This window comes from Rhamphochromis sp. 'chilingali', assembly GCF_963969265.1.
Source record: "Rhamphochromis sp. 'chilingali' genome assembly, chromosome: 1".
NCBI lineage: Eukaryota > Metazoa > Chordata > Actinopteri > Cichliformes > Cichlidae > Rhamphochromis > Rhamphochromis sp. 'chilingali'.
The window spans coordinates 55,147,616-55,162,543 of record NC_137929.1 but is presented as its reverse complement, the minus strand read 5'-3'; the positions used below and the strand labels follow the sequence as shown (position 1 = coordinate 55,162,543).

The following is a 14,928-nucleotide window of genomic DNA, read 5'->3' as shown; positions in this document are numbered from 1 at the left end:
TTTCTCTCTGAGGTCATGTATGTTTAAACTTAGTGGTCATTCAGTGTTCCTGAGATTATTATTTTTTGCTTAGTTTATTTATTTAATTGTATAATTTTAATTTTCCTTTAAGTCATTTGTTTTCTACTTTTTCCTCTTAAGGACTCATTTTGTGTCTGTGATGATGTCCTGTGTCCTTAGAGATTATTTGGGGTTATTTTTTTGTTTGTGATCATTTTGCTCCTTTAAAAATTATTTGCTGTGTTCAGTTCAGATTAGTAAAATGAAAATGCTGCCGTCACTCCTTAGTGTTTTATTTTTTATTTTTAATTCCTAACAGTGAAAATCTGACAATAAATAAGTAAAAACAAATACAATAAACAAAAAAACATACATTTATATTTCTTTAGTTTTTCTGCTTTAGCTGGACATGTATCTGCTCGTGAGTTCTGTGTGCAAACAAACAAAATTTCAGCTCACACGAGAGTGAAAAAGTAACACGAACAGAAAATCTGCAGTGAGGTAACTGAGTAAAACCGACTGAACACACTAAAGAAGAATTTTCACGCTTTCTCTGTGATGTTTTCTTTCACATGAATCCTTTGAGAACGCACTCGGCCACAGCACACGAGCAGTAGCGTCTGAGTGACAGCAGCTCTGGTGGCAGCGGCAGCTGCTGATCCGTCACCGAGTCGCCGTCGTAACGCTCGACCATCTGGCCTTCAGGCGTCTGTCACCAGACAGCTGTGGAGAGAGCATGTTTGCCCGCTACTGCAGATGAATAAAGTTTTGGTTATTTGAAGGAGAAGTTTCTAAAATCAGAATGCCTCCACAACTTCAAAAAAGTGTTTCTTCTTCTGTGGTTTGTATCATTATATATGTGATCATTTCCGCCCTCCGCTCTTCACGTGGCCTCTGGTTTTTTTTGTGGCTTTCTTCAACTTCGTTTGACCCACGGTGACTTTGCAAGAAGCCGATGTAGGGGAGGAACTTGCTTTTGATGGAGGGGTGGGGTTTACCTTAGAGGGGGAGTGGTTTACAGTGATCATCGGGTTCTTTGACAAATCACAGAGGGGAACAGCTTGAGGTATTTCCAAGTCAGCGACAGGAAAGGTTTCTGTGAAATCAGACACCTGAAGAGAAACAAAGGTAATATTTATTGTAAACAGGAATTGTTGCATGTATAAAAATAATTCATTACACTAAAGATAGAGGCTTATAGAGACCAGTATTTAAAGGAGAGGGAGTCTTACAGGAACAAAGGCCAAGTTGTCACGGAGACAGGCATCCTGCAGCTCGCTACGCAGTGCTGTCACATGACTGCGGTGGGCAGAGACTTCCTGCTCAAGCCAATCAATCCTGGAGCTGCAGGTGTGGCAGAGCTGAGAGACGGCGGAGAGAAAACTCTGCACAGGAAGAGAAACATGAAGGGATGAACTGAGAGCGGCGAGGGGTGGAGGCTAAAGAGGAGAGAAAGGTGTAGAAGGAAGGAAGGAAAGAAGGAAGGAAGAAGAAAGGAGGGAAAACATAAGAAAAGAAAGACACTTCCTTCCTCGCTCTGCTACCTGGCACGCTGTCGCCTCAGGAGCTCCCATGATGCTCTCTGCTCCACTCAACTCTAGGTTCTCGTGAGGTAACAGCAAGGGGCGGGGCTTGGCCTTCAGAGAGTGTTGTGATTGGACGAGACTGTCCCTGAACTGAAGAGCACACTGCATTGTTTCAACAACTGTGAGGCCCAGAGTGAGTTTTCAGCAGTCAAAGTGAGGTCACCTCACTGTGTGTGTGTGTTTGTGCGCATGTGTTCACCTGCTTGCAACTCGCCTCTGCAGCCTTCATGAAGCTGACCACACCGTCCCGACGTCTGAGAAACAACAACGTCAACAACCAACAATCTCACAGTAAACAAACTTCTGGGCGGAGGGAAAGAAGGCCCGCTACCTGCTGGCATCGCTCAGCTCTTCCTCAGCTCGCTGCAGCCTCTCCTCCACCTGCTTCTTCCCCTTCTGAATCCCTGATAGGTGCTTACCCAGAATCCTCAGTGAGCGCTCTTTCCGATTCACCTCCTGCCGAGCCTCTGACAGCACCTGGTGAGAGAGAGAGAGACCTAGAGTTACCTGAAAGTAACCATCACTGCACCAGGGCTAAGGTGTCCACTGTGCAGGCTTGCAGGCATCTTTTCCACATTAACTGTGAAGGTAAATTATTGACAACATCACCATTAAACAGCTCACAGTAAACAACTCTAGGTTCTCGTAAGGTAACAGCAAGGAGTGGGGCTTGCTCCTCCTGTTGGTTATTAATGTAGAATATTAATGCTAGATTTTTGATTTGTACCTTTTTGTATATTTAAAATCCGTGCAGTTTGACATTAAACATGATAGCATCAGAGAGAGCGTCTCACTTTCTAAGTTCCAGTTCACCCAGTTCTTACATTGGTTTTGAAATGTGTTTAAAGCTTTATCTACCCACCTATTTGTGGAAACAGATGATGAATTGTTTTCCACCAAACTCCACTAACTAAACTTTAACTTTTCTCTGACAGGATGACGGGGCTGCGGTCAGACTTTTCTAGTTTGTGTCTGAACCAAAGGATCAAAACACCAAAGTCACGTAACAGGGCAAACTTGCCTGATCAATCGAAGCAGCAGGAGACAGTTCTGTGTTCTGTGAGGTAAAATTACTCTTTTTATGAATGGAGTCTGGTGGACAGCAATTTGGGTGACTTCCTGCTTACTGTAGAAAGGGCTGTTTGACAGAAGGCAAAGTGGTGAACATGTTCTCAATAGAGCGTCCATCAAACCCAGGTCGAGTCAGATTCTGTGTGGGCGTGGCCTAATCCCACCTGCTGCAAGTAACACACTTGTTGATGTTCAAAAAGAGCAGAGTGAATATTTGTGTGTGGCGTACCTGTGTGGTCTGTCTCAGTGTGCGCTGTGTTTCAGCTTGCCCGGCAGCATTTTCGTCGACTCGCCGCTGCAGCGTGTGCAGCTGGTTGGACTGTTCCTGGATCAGCATCTGAGCCTCCTGCTCTCTGCTCAGAGCCTGACGGAGCTCCACGCACACACTCTGGAAACGCTCGTCTGGTACCTGAACACACACACACGTACGTCATGAAGGTGTTTAGCATGCAGGTGTGTGTGTGTTTTGCCTCACCATTCTGCTCGTCTCCTTCCGGAGTCCTTTCCTCAGATTGGCCACCTCCAGCCGCAGGCTCCGCCTCTCCACCTCTGCCGAATGCAGCCGCTGGCTGAAGACCAGGAAATGCTGCTGGAGGACCGACACCAAACTCTGCTGGCGCACAGAGGTCAAAGGTCAGCAGAGGGAGACAGTTTCTCAGATAAAATTGAGTTTCTTTTGTGTTTAGCGACCTTTGTGTCAGACTGCAAAGACGTCAGGCTACTCAGACCGAGCCTCATTCGGCTGCTCAGTGTCTCCTCCTTCACGCCACAGGATGATAGGCTGGACTCTGATTGGTCGAGGAGGAGATCAAGGAGGCGGGACAAGCCTGCGCAAGCCACTGAGAGCAAGAGTGGAGGGGACGAATCTCGAGAAACAAAAGAAACAAGATTTTTTTGAGGAAGTCTGTGTGTGTGTGTGTGTGTTTGTTTGTGTGTGTGTGTGTGTGTGTTTGTGGTTACCAGAGTCTCCCAGAGCCTCCTGCAGGTCAGACATGGAGGTCAGGATGGTGGATGAGAGACGTTTAGATCCAAACAAACGAGCACAAAGACCTTCACGACCGTCAGTCAGCTTTTTGTCTAAATAAAAAAAAAAGAAAAGTTTCTCAGTTTCCTTTTGTTTTTTAAACACACTCCACCAAACATTTATCATGAATGAAACACTTATTAATGTCTGCCAATGAACTAACTGTGCCAAAACTCTAAGGTTTTATAAATCAGGACATGAAAATCCTTCAATCTTAAAATTTGGGAAATCCCAAACCAACTACAAAACACAACATATCACACTGTGTCATTATTTACTTTTTAAAAATGGCGTCTAAATCCAGGAGTGACGTGTGAAAAACTAAGTCCACCCTTACTGCTCCCACAGGAATTCAGAGGCTAAGCAGCAGCCACGTGCTGATAATCAAAAGCACTCAATTAAACTCACGATCATGTGTGAGCGCCTCTATGACAGCAGGAGAAAGCCATTGTTAAACAATCTGAACTCCACCTCTACAGTCAGAACAGATTAATCCCACATGGAAAACATTGGAGGCTGCTGCCAAACTTCCTGCTGCTGCTGCAGTGGACCTCCCCGCAAATTCACTTGAAGGTCGGAGTGTAATTTGAGGCTCTACGGTCCTCAGTTAGCACGCTAAATGCTCGAGTTCTCGACGGTACAATTAGAAAACAACAGAACAAGTGTGGCTTGTTGGGTATTTCAAGACCCTGCCTCTTCTCTCTTAAATAAGGTAGCATGGTTTAATTGCATCTGAAGAAACCGTAAGACTTCTGGAACGATGTGACCGATGGGCACATGAGAGCAAAGCAGAGATGTTTGTCCATAATGCCCAACACCATGTTTGGAGAAAACTAAACACCTCATACCAACTGTCTGTTTGTTATTTAAGATTCAAATGTGAGGAGATGCATCCGACGGCTAAAGCTTGGCTGAAACCAGGTCATACGACAGGACGACGATCCCACCAAACTAACCAAGTCCACACTTCAACTTGATTGAAATGCTGTGGAAGGACTTTAAGAGATCTGTGCACAAACCTCAATCATCTGAAGCAATGCTGTGAAGCAGAGTGGGACAAATTTCCTCCACAGAGATGTGAGAGATCGATAGTCATACAGGAAGTGATGACTTCAACTTCTTGCTGCTAAAGATCGTTCCACAAGCGACTGAATCGTGGGCTGAACTGTTTTTCACAGGACCGCAGCTCCACAGCATGTATGTGAGTCTGGTAGCTTGTCATTACACTGACACTCAGATACACAGTATTTACGCTGCTCTCTCAGCTGCTGCACAACATCAGTGACACACAGCAGTGCAGCACAGTCTGTGTGTGCCTCAGCACCATCTCTAACATCAGTGTGTTACCTTCTGAAGACGGTGTTTCCTTGAGCTGCTACAAACACACTGAAAGTGTTTCCTTTCTTGTTTGTGGAGGTGTGTGTACCTGCTGTGTCTCGACCCTTCTGTGTCGCCGTATCCGCCCCTCCACAGACGCAGACAGCTGGAGCTCCGCCTCCTCTCTCCAGACGAAGCAACACTGTCGTGTTCCTGGCCAGCGAACACCACCTCCTCACTGCCAGCACAGCGCACACAGTCCTCCTCCACCTCTTCGTTGCCCTCCTCGTCCTCTCTCTCTTCTTCTCTTCCTCCTTCTCTTGGTCTTTCTCTCCTTCCAGAGCATCAACCAGCCTCCTCACCTCCTCCTCCAGCTGCTCCCGCTCTGCCAGCTGCCAGCACAGGAATTTCTTCTGCTCAGAAAGCCCACACAGACGGTGGTGAGCGTGCCTCAGCGCTCCACCCAGCAGGGCGCAGGCTAAGAAGAAGGACGAGGACTCCTTGCGACTTCGAGAGAGGAGGCCTCTGAGCTGGGAGAGGTCAGAGGTCAGCGAAGAACAGCGTTGCTCCAGAGAGGAGGTGCGATCACGGAGAGAGTCGCACTGAGAGCGGCAGAGCTGGAACAAAACGTGGAGGCGTTAGCATCCAAAATCAGAAACACGCTGGTTCAGCAAAGAGAAGGAAGTGGGCGGAGCTGATGTGTATGCCGCCTCCAACGTAAAAACACACAAACAAACAAAATCTGCCATTTTCAGATCTTAGGTAACTGTGCACGTCTGGTATTAACACGGAGTGTGAGTATTTATTACACGGCGTGCTGCGGGGAAAAGCCTGTTTGAGTCTAAGGTTTATTTTTTAGCACCTGGCGGCTCTTTTTTGCTTCTCATCCGTAAACTCTCTGCATTCTCTTTTACGTGATTCGGTTTATTTTGAAGCAGACGATGGAGCCACACAATGGTTTTACCGTCGTTGTTGCTAACGACAACGCATAAAAACAGGCGCTTGTCCGTCTGTAGTGTGGTTATATTACATATAAGAGAAAGAGAGAACTTTAAGAAATTAATATAGCCACTACAGTGACCATCAAAACGATAAAAAAATATTGCCGTAAACAGTTTATTTTGCGACACCACGAAACAAACGATAGCGTAAAATGAAACGATAGATGTTTTTATATCGTCATCCGATATATATCGTTATATCGAACAGCCCTAATGCTGGGTGTCACGGTATTTTTAATGGTGACAGTTGTTTACACGGTTAAACAAAGCTACTTATTTTCTTTTACATTAAACATGAAATGTGTTAACATGTCTTTTCTTCTCTGCTTTCGCATTTATTGCGTTTTCATGAGAAAAAACGTGTAAAGTGTGACGCTGCTCAGTGACACAAAGGTTGTAATAACTTTGTAACAAATCCCTATTAAGCTTTGCCTTTTTCTGCTCTTCACTCTTCGGTGAACTTTTTCTGTTGTTGTAAATGTTGCTGCAGAGAATTTTATGCTTTCGGAGACAACAAAGTTGGAAGTGAACAGATGATTTTTGTATCTGTCGTCTCGTCTCTTCGGAGAATCTGACCAAAGGGACTGATAACTGAAATCTTTCTGCTTCCATCCTGCTGATTCAGCTCACAGTGCCTCTGTCGCTGCAGGGCGACGTGACTGACGTACACGAGGCGCCGAAACACCCCAGAGATGAGTGTGTGTGTATGTGTTACCTGCAGCTCGCTCTGCAGCCCCCTCACAGTGTGCGTGTGCTGTCTGCTCCACTCCTCCTCCCTCCTCCTCACGCTCTCCTCCAGACGGGACAACACACACTCCTGATTCCGCTGCAGCTCGCGCACACACACACTCTTCTTGTCGCACACGCTCTGCAAGTGGGCGATCTGCAGCGAGAGAGGAAAGAAAAACAGGGTGGGGGAGGGGCAACATTTTAGCCACATGGGAAATATAATGTTCACAGTCTGTCAGCAAACTGTTGCAGATGTGTCACAGCTGGCAGGTACAGGAAGTGAAACCTTGTAGCTCAGTGTCACCTCACCGGTTTGTGAAAATACTCTGGGGGTCTCAGGCCTCTGAATGACGCCACAGTCCTGGACAAGACCCCAATTTATTCATATAGTCAGGAAGCTAATGTTAGCCGGCTCGCTCCTATATTGCTTATCAACATGTTTGCTAGCATTAAACAAGATAAAGCCACTTTTATCAGATGAAGCCCATTTAAACAAACAGAAATTTGACTGGCATTCGAGTAAAGTTCTTTCACCATCAAAATATCAATTGATTCAAATTCAACACTCAGACTGTCTATATTTTGACTAACATGTTATCAAGTAGGCAAACACATATAAATGCAAGTTATCTACAGCTGTGACCACACAGGAACTGATTCCCTCTGACATGATAGCCAGAAACCATACACACTACGTCACTACTAGGCAGACCCTGGTCTATTACTAGATTTTAGATTTATTAACCTGGCGCAACTTCTCTTGTATTTACAGCACAGTAATTTTAATCTGTAAAACTGTAAAATGTAAATAAGGACAAAGAAAAAGGACGAACCTTAAACTACATCTTTGTGAAAAATAATTAAAACGCAATAATAAATAATTAAACATCGTTGAAATCTTGTAGAATTGTACTTTCTTTGTTTCATTTGACAGCCAGTTGCTGATTGTATGCAGTCACTGATGCAACTGTTAGGCTACTTCAAATTATAACTTGTCATCCTGCCATAGAAGGACAATGACATTCAGCATCTACAGGTGACTCTTGGTGACACAAAGTGGCTCTGAGATGTATTTTCTCAACATCAAGGAAAACCAGTGAAGCAGTGGGATTGACAGATACTGGTGAGTAACTCATGAAAGCAGAGTGAACACGTTTAAGGGCAACTAGAGTTTAAATAACCCTGTGCTGACCAGGTTTGGCACTTGCACCTAAACAATTTACCTTTTTTCTTAAGATCTGGCTGTGAAAGAAGTTAGTCAAGGCAAACAAAGTTCTCACTAACAACAAATTTTATTGGCTCTGTACCAAAGGAACAATCATCAGAGCTGCAGTGATTAGTCAATCATACTTTTATTCTTGGGGTCTGAAGAGTAGAGCTGAACAGAAAACACCTGAAACGAAACCTGGATTGTTTCTAATGACAAGCAGGGGGCGACTCATCTGGACTTCACTTAATCCTGGTTTCAGATTCTAGTTTCAAGTCTTATTAAATAAAACACATTTATTTTATAAATTGTGTTCATATGAAAGTAAAAAATGTTTTTGAGGTGAAGACAGGATGGGTATCAGTGGGTGAATTCAGCTTGGTTTACCTTGTTGTTGGCTTTCTTGAGGTCAGAGGTCAGCTGGTCCACCTGCTCGCTGATGACATCACACAGCTCCTTCCAGGTGAAGTTACCCAGAATGCTCTGAGATTGATCGAGGAGGACGCAGCCAGCCAGCAGGCGCTGGTAGAGGCAGTAGAGGAAGGACAGATGGGCCTGACACACAGACAGAGGCTCAGTATGAGGAGGCTGTAATGCATTTAAGCCTCAGCTGTAATGATATAATGACATCATGCTGCTGAGAGAGCAGGCTCAAACTGTGACTCTGCTGCCACACAACACACACAACACAAGTGTTTAACTGACAACGTTTCACTTTTTTCATTTAAATTGAGTCAACAGAAGATAAAAATAGTTTGAAAGTAACGGACAGATTAATGCAGCACCAGAATCATAACAAATGTTAAAAATCTCGATTCAGCACCGTCGACTCTTTCTTGTAGTGTTCAGTTATCTCCTGGACGTCTGCTGTCCTCTCCTCCCTCTCCTTCTCTAGTTCCCTCTTCCTCTCCTCCCTCTCTCTCTGCAGCTCGGCCTCCTGGCTTTGACTCTGTGTCGACCAATCAGAGCTCTCCTGGCGTAAGCGAGACACCTCCTCCTTCAGTTTCAGCGTCTCCTGCTGAGACTCCTGGAGAAGAAAAGAGAGAGAAAAACAGGTTGAGACATAAAAATGTCCTCACCTTCCAACAAACCAGAAAATGTCTTTGCAGATTACACAGAGATCCTGACCTTCCACCAACGTACTGAGAATCTTTAAATAAACGTCCTTTGAAAGTAACAGTCCCTGCTTCACAGAGACACACTTGTGTTAGTCCCATCTGTCCAAAAAAGCAAACTTGGTGTTTCCACTCTTATGTCTGCTTATATCACGTCATGTGATTTATATACATGCTGGATTCTGTCTATCAAGGAGCACTTTTATTTATTTTTACCATTATTTATTATGTAAAAAAGAAAACTCATCCAGTGCTCCTGACTTTTCCAGCACTGGCAGTCCACATTAGTCCTATCGTTGTCTGGGATTCCATTTAGGATAAAGACCTGTACTTACATCAATCTGACTCCTCTGATCTGAGGTCAGCTGCTGAAGAGTCTGGTTCTCCTCCTGCAGCTTCTCCGACACCAGCAGCAGATCCTGGAGCTGCCACAGAAGAAGAGCAGAGGAATAAAATCACAATTCACCAGAAGAAACGCAGAAATAAACGAGAGGAATCTGTACCTGTCTGTCAGCGTCTAACAGCCTCTGCTGGTATGAGCTGAGCGTGGTCCTCAGCAGCTGCAGGACTTCAGCAGGAAGACTCTGTTTCCCATCATCCTCTGCAGGTTGCGCTGATGGTTCGCTGATGTGCTGCTGCAGAGCGTCTCTGATCTGTTTCACACAGGTCACAAACGCCTCCTCTGTGTCGCACTGCCTCTGAACGGCCTAAACACAGTTCACAGAAATGAGCAAGAAGAATTCAGATATGATCGTAGCGCGACATGCACACGACACACAAACATGAACACACCAAGTTAAAGCATGTGTGTGTACGTTTTACCTGCTCCAGCAGTGAGTGTGTGTTTGCATGCTGTCGTTCCTCCTCCTCAAGTTTTTCTGAGAGGTCGTAGGTCGTCTTCCTCTCCGTTTCCAAAGCAGCGCTCATGACAGACTTGCACTGCTCGTACTCTAACTGCAACCTGTGCACATGTTAGAAATCCCAATTACAGACAACTAAAGAAAATACATCCAGCCTTTAGTGATGTGATTGGTTGATTAGATCAGATGACAGTTTATATATTTTTTTTAGCCGCATTTTCTGCAGTGACCTCACCGCTCCAGAGCGCGCTCAGTGCTGCTGCTCCTCTCTCTCTCCCGGCTGTAAGCGTTCTCCACCTCTCTGAACTGAGCTCTCAGCAGCTCCAGGCTGCTCTGTGCCTCCTGCTGGCCGGACCGCTCCACTGCCACCGCCGCCTCCAGGTCCCGCACACGCAGCTGGTGGTTACATAAACAGGGAGAGATATTGATAAGACTTCATTGATACTTCAGTGATTCTTTATGAGTTCCTTTAGTGAATCGTTTTTATTTTAACCTCCTAGGACCTGGCGTCCACATATGTGGACATCACATTTGGGTTATTTAGACCAAAATACTCAATTTTGCTCTACAGGGGCCTGATATCCACCTACGAGGACATTATACTGCTACTGTTCTATCAAAATTTTAAACGAATGTCCTCATATGTGGCTCTCATTTTTCTTAGAAACAAAAATCAAGTAAAAAACAAATCTGGTAATTCTTTGTTTTTACATTCATCAGGTCCCAATCTGTCCAAATATCAAAGAGAAATTAAAAATGCTGTGGAAGAGTTCGGGTCTTAGAAGGTTAAGAACTTTGGCTAGCACAGATAGATCAGATATTGGTCTATAATTAGTTACAACTGCTGGGTCACCTCCTTTGTTGTGGGAGGCTCTGCCACAAAATGTGCTGCCAGCGTCAAAAAGTAAGGATCTATTAAATCAGTCCTGAAGATTTTCTATGATCTAACACTTTAAGAGCATTATGGACAGAAAAAGGGACAAAGTTAAATGGCTGACTGATGTACACCGTATTGCACTACAAAGGGCCTAACTTTGACTCAAAGTGCTTGCTTTGAAGCCGGGATGTTGTTTTAAACCAAAGCGTTCACCTTGTTTGCATTTTTAACAGCTTCACAGGTTCTGAACTAGAGCTGGTCCTTGATTCGAGTTGTGGATCACACAGAGATTTTATCTGATCCTGGCGTTTAAAAAACTATTGATGTGTTTTCTCTGTTAGTGAAAACCTCTCTGCACTTTAATTGAATATGTTAAAGCTCCGACTCTGCGCGTTTGTTACCTGGACGATCTCAGAGTTGAACTTTGTCTCCAGGTGAGCACCTCGCTCTGCCTCGATGTTCGACTGAAGAGACTTCACCCTCTGCTCCAGCAGCTGGAGAGAGAAGACACACATCTGTTCTTTCTCCCGTTTCCCACCCAATGTTAAAAACAGGAACAGGGTCTGGCCTCACCTCCTTCTCCCTGCGGCTCCTCTCCTCTCTCTCCATCAGCTGCTTTAGCTCGTCGGCACGTCGTCTTTTCACCTCGGCCTCCTTCTCTCGCTCTGTCTGCAACTTGGCCAGCCTCGTCTCTGACTCCTCCAGAGCAACCTCCTGATCCTTGCAGACCAGAAGACACAAACCAAACCCCAAGAAACTTGTTTGAGGGTGAAGAAATACTGGATTCAATCTGTTTTTCAGCCTATTATTAGGCTGGTAAATGACATAATGTTTTAATCATGTTTAAGTTACATTTCTGAGTTTTTCTTTGTCACATGAAGACTAAAAACAGAGCTCTTTTCTGTTGTGACTCTAACCTTCAGCAGTTGGTGCAGTCTCTGGTTTTCAGAGCTGAAACTCTGAATCAGTCGATCTCGCTCCGCCACCTCACGCTGCGAAGCGTGCCGGTCTCCCTCGCTGGCCTGCCGCGTAATGTCCAGAGCTTTCTGCAGCTCCTCGACCGCCTGCTGGAGCTGCGCCGCTCGCTCTAACACACAAACACAAACATTGTCAGAGCTGTCGGTGCTCTAAGCCACGACGTTTATAGAGCAAGGGATTGATGCGGTCCTGCTGAGGACAGGATTTCTTGAGTACAGATGAAGAGTTCTTATATTTCTTTGACTTGTCGACATGAAAAACTCTACAAGGACAGAACTTTGTAGCACTTCATTTCACAGATCACGCTACAATCAAAAAGGAAGGACTATTAAAAGTCTGCTCTGTTAAAGTGACATCATGTGTTGCACTAAACTACACTGCCAGCTTTATTCTAATTGGCCGATTTCGGGAAGCCTGCTCCTGCGGGGGATCGCACGCAGCATGAAGCAGAAAGGTGCGTTGGATTCGTGTACCTGTGAGCGCCTGTTTGTCTCTGCTGAGCTCGGTGATTCGCTCGGCATCTCTGCGGCTCAGAGTCAGTTGGTACTGAAGCTCCACCCTCTGAGCCTCGCCGCGCTCCACCGAACACCGGAGCCGGGTCAGCTCTGCCTGCAGCCGACACACCTTAAACACCACAGTAACCACACACACACACTTACATTATTATTATTTATTTGTAGCTGATTATTTATCATTTGCTAATTATTAATTTCTGTCCAAAGTTTTGTCTTTCTATCTTGAACATTTTGGATTTTCGATGCATTATTTGCACTTTTTTGCCAAAACTCTGAACCTTCTTTCTCACTCCTTCATATCTTTTAATCATAATTATGATTTTCATCTTTGGTCACAATTTCAGGTGACTTTATTAAACGATTCACCTCTGTTTAGACTGTTTAGATGACATGAAGGGGGAAATTAGCTCTTGAGAGCCAAACCGTTTTTGTAGCAGGCTGTAAACATGTTTAAAGTTGGACATTTTGCTGCTGGAGCCTCAAGTGGACATTAGAGGAACTGCAGGTTATGATTGGCTGTAGCTCACCTCCTGGTTGTGGCTCGCCTTCAGCTGCAGTTTCTCTTTCTCCACATCGTTGACTCTCCACCTGAGCCTCCTGCAGTCCTCGCCCCCATCGTGCCCTTCTGACGCCACCCTCCTCCCTCCCCTCCCCCCATGTCCTCCGCTTCTGTCTTTCCCTCTTCCTCTCTCTTCCCACTCCTCTTCCTCCTCTCCTTTCCTCTCAGCCCTCCTTCTTCGTCGGTCTCCTACTGCCTGCTTCTGTTTCTGCTGCGGAGCGTCAAAGCTCAAATTTGACCTGAAGAAAGCAAGAAACTATTTTTTAATTTTTTTTATTAAATACCCACATAACAGCTTAACTTAATCTCAGAAATGTGATTTTTTTATGTAATAATTTTTAAATTTAGCTGATGCTGTGAACACCTTCAAAGAGCAGATTGTTTTTAATCAGCCTTCTGTCCAGATTCTTCAGATTCTTCAAAAAAAAAAAAAAAAAAATCGACATTTTTGTTTAATTTCCACCTTATCTTCTGACTTTTTATCTCAAAATTCACAGAATCTAAAGCTCATTTCCCCACATTTTTATGACTCATTTATACCATTCATAAAAGACTAATTTCAACATTTATAATGTCGTGTTGTGTTGTACGTGGGACAGTTTTCCAATGTACTATTGTACTATGTATGACTGTGCAATGACAATAAAGAGTTATCTTAAGTAAAAATTATAACTTCTTATATAGTAGCCTTTTTAAGATCTTTTTAAAAAATATGTCGAAGTATGCTTTTAACCCCCCCCCCCCCCCCCCCCCCTTCAAACTGTTCCCTTTTTGGCTGTTATTTTAGTTTAAATCTTAAAACTAAAGAAAAAACAGTCATTTAATTCTTCAATCATCCAAAGTTTACATTTTTAAGGCCAACTAGGTCTTAAAATTTGCCTGCACCCACCTTGCCTTGTCCTCCCCGGAGCTCCGGGCTCTGCTGCCCGCGGGTCTCTCTTCGATATCCCGCGGCTCTGCTCTCCTCTCCCCGCTCTCGCTTCGGTCAGGTTGTCTCCTCCTCTTTGCTGTTTCCGTCTGCATATCTGAGTTCAGTGAACCTGGAATTGCATTTAAATGTCTGTTACTGTCACGCCTGAAGCTGTCCGATTTCCTCTTTGTGACCCCGGAGACTCTTTTGGTTGCTTAGACGCTGCTGTTGCCCTGCCAGCAGACGCACACGAAATTACAGCGAGCTCTGTTTACAAATCGTCTAAGTTAATTATTGCCTACAAATAATAAAGCTTGCACAAGTTCTACAAAAACAGTTACGACTAGTGATGAATAAACGGACCAGGTGATCAATTCGGCATCAGTAACAGAGCCCCCCAAAAAACCGTATTTCCGCAAGATTTCTATTTTATAACTTAAATCTCTACGTATATCTTCAAGCGCTATAAATACTTGTCAGGTGTTTCCTGTTGGGATTTTTATCATTTTACATAAGTCTTTGTTGGCTTAAATGTGTACCGAATTATTTAAAATACTGTCTTCATCCTAACCAAATTGTTGAGTTTTCACTTACCTCTCTGACACTTGCTATCTATCGAGTCAGCGACGAACTCCATTGTTTTGTTAATGAAGCTTTGTTCTCGTACGATAAACAGTCCCGAAAAATACTCTTACTTAATAAATAACCAACATTGGAGGGTTTTTTTAGCTTCAAACCCGTGTTTAATCATTATGCGACGCTCAGTGGCATCTTATCTAAGCACACATTTAGAAAGAAAACGTTTAAAACACTGTTATTAACACTTACTGTCGCACTAAAACCGAAGCCGTTTGAATCTGACGCCATCTTTAGCGTCAGTACGTCGCTTCCGGATCAGCGCTGGATTGGCTGGTTAAAGTTTTTTTTATATACGTATTTATTTTTATTTGTTTTGAATGCATTTTATTTATCTTATACTCAATTTTAGAGCAGTTTATCAGATTAAATTATATTTCATTAAATTTAGTAATTTTGGTATAATTTAGTTATTTTTAGATGAACATCAAAGAGTACTCACAGGATTATATATATTAAAGAGTTACTTCATTATATTAAAGAGTTACAAATATTTCCATCAGAACACACAATATAAGCGAGTAAGCTTCAGCATATTTATTT

At 44.0% G+C, this 14,928-nt stretch overlaps 1 protein-coding gene across 3 annotated transcripts; it reads right to left on the bottom strand.

The window, feature by feature from the left end:
• Positions 1–284: 284 nt before the first annotated feature.
• ccdc171 (coiled-coil domain containing 171) lies at positions 285–14,636 on the bottom strand. Of its 3 annotated transcripts, none has more exons than XM_080903850.1 (24): positions 14,344–14,636; positions 13,729–13,879; positions 12,808–13,078; positions 12,239–12,389; positions 11,705–11,874; positions 11,361–11,507; positions 11,189–11,281; positions 10,146–10,306; positions 9,873–10,011; positions 9,554–9,757; positions 9,386–9,475; positions 8,759–8,962; positions 8,323–8,490; positions 6,715–6,882; positions 5,108–5,615; positions 3,618–3,734; positions 3,348–3,523; positions 3,133–3,267; positions 2,887–3,066; positions 1,918–2,063; positions 1,786–1,840; positions 1,545–1,676; positions 1,233–1,385; positions 285–1,112 (listed from the first exon to the last, which is right to left on the bottom strand). In XM_080903850.1, exons 1-24 carry the CDS (start codon positions 14,384–14,386, stop codon positions 864–866), a joined length of 4,011 nt encoding a protein of 1,336 aa, XP_080759976.1. In that variant the 5' UTR covers positions 14,387–14,636; the 3' UTR covers positions 285–863. The 3 variants fall into 3 exon arrangements, with proteins under 3 accessions (XP_080759976.1, XP_080759977.1, XP_080759978.1); XM_080903851.1 differs by having other exon boundaries at positions 3,348–3,496; XM_080903852.1 differs by having other exon boundaries at positions 14,578–14,636.
• Between the last annotated feature and the right edge of the window lie 292 nt (positions 14,637–14,928).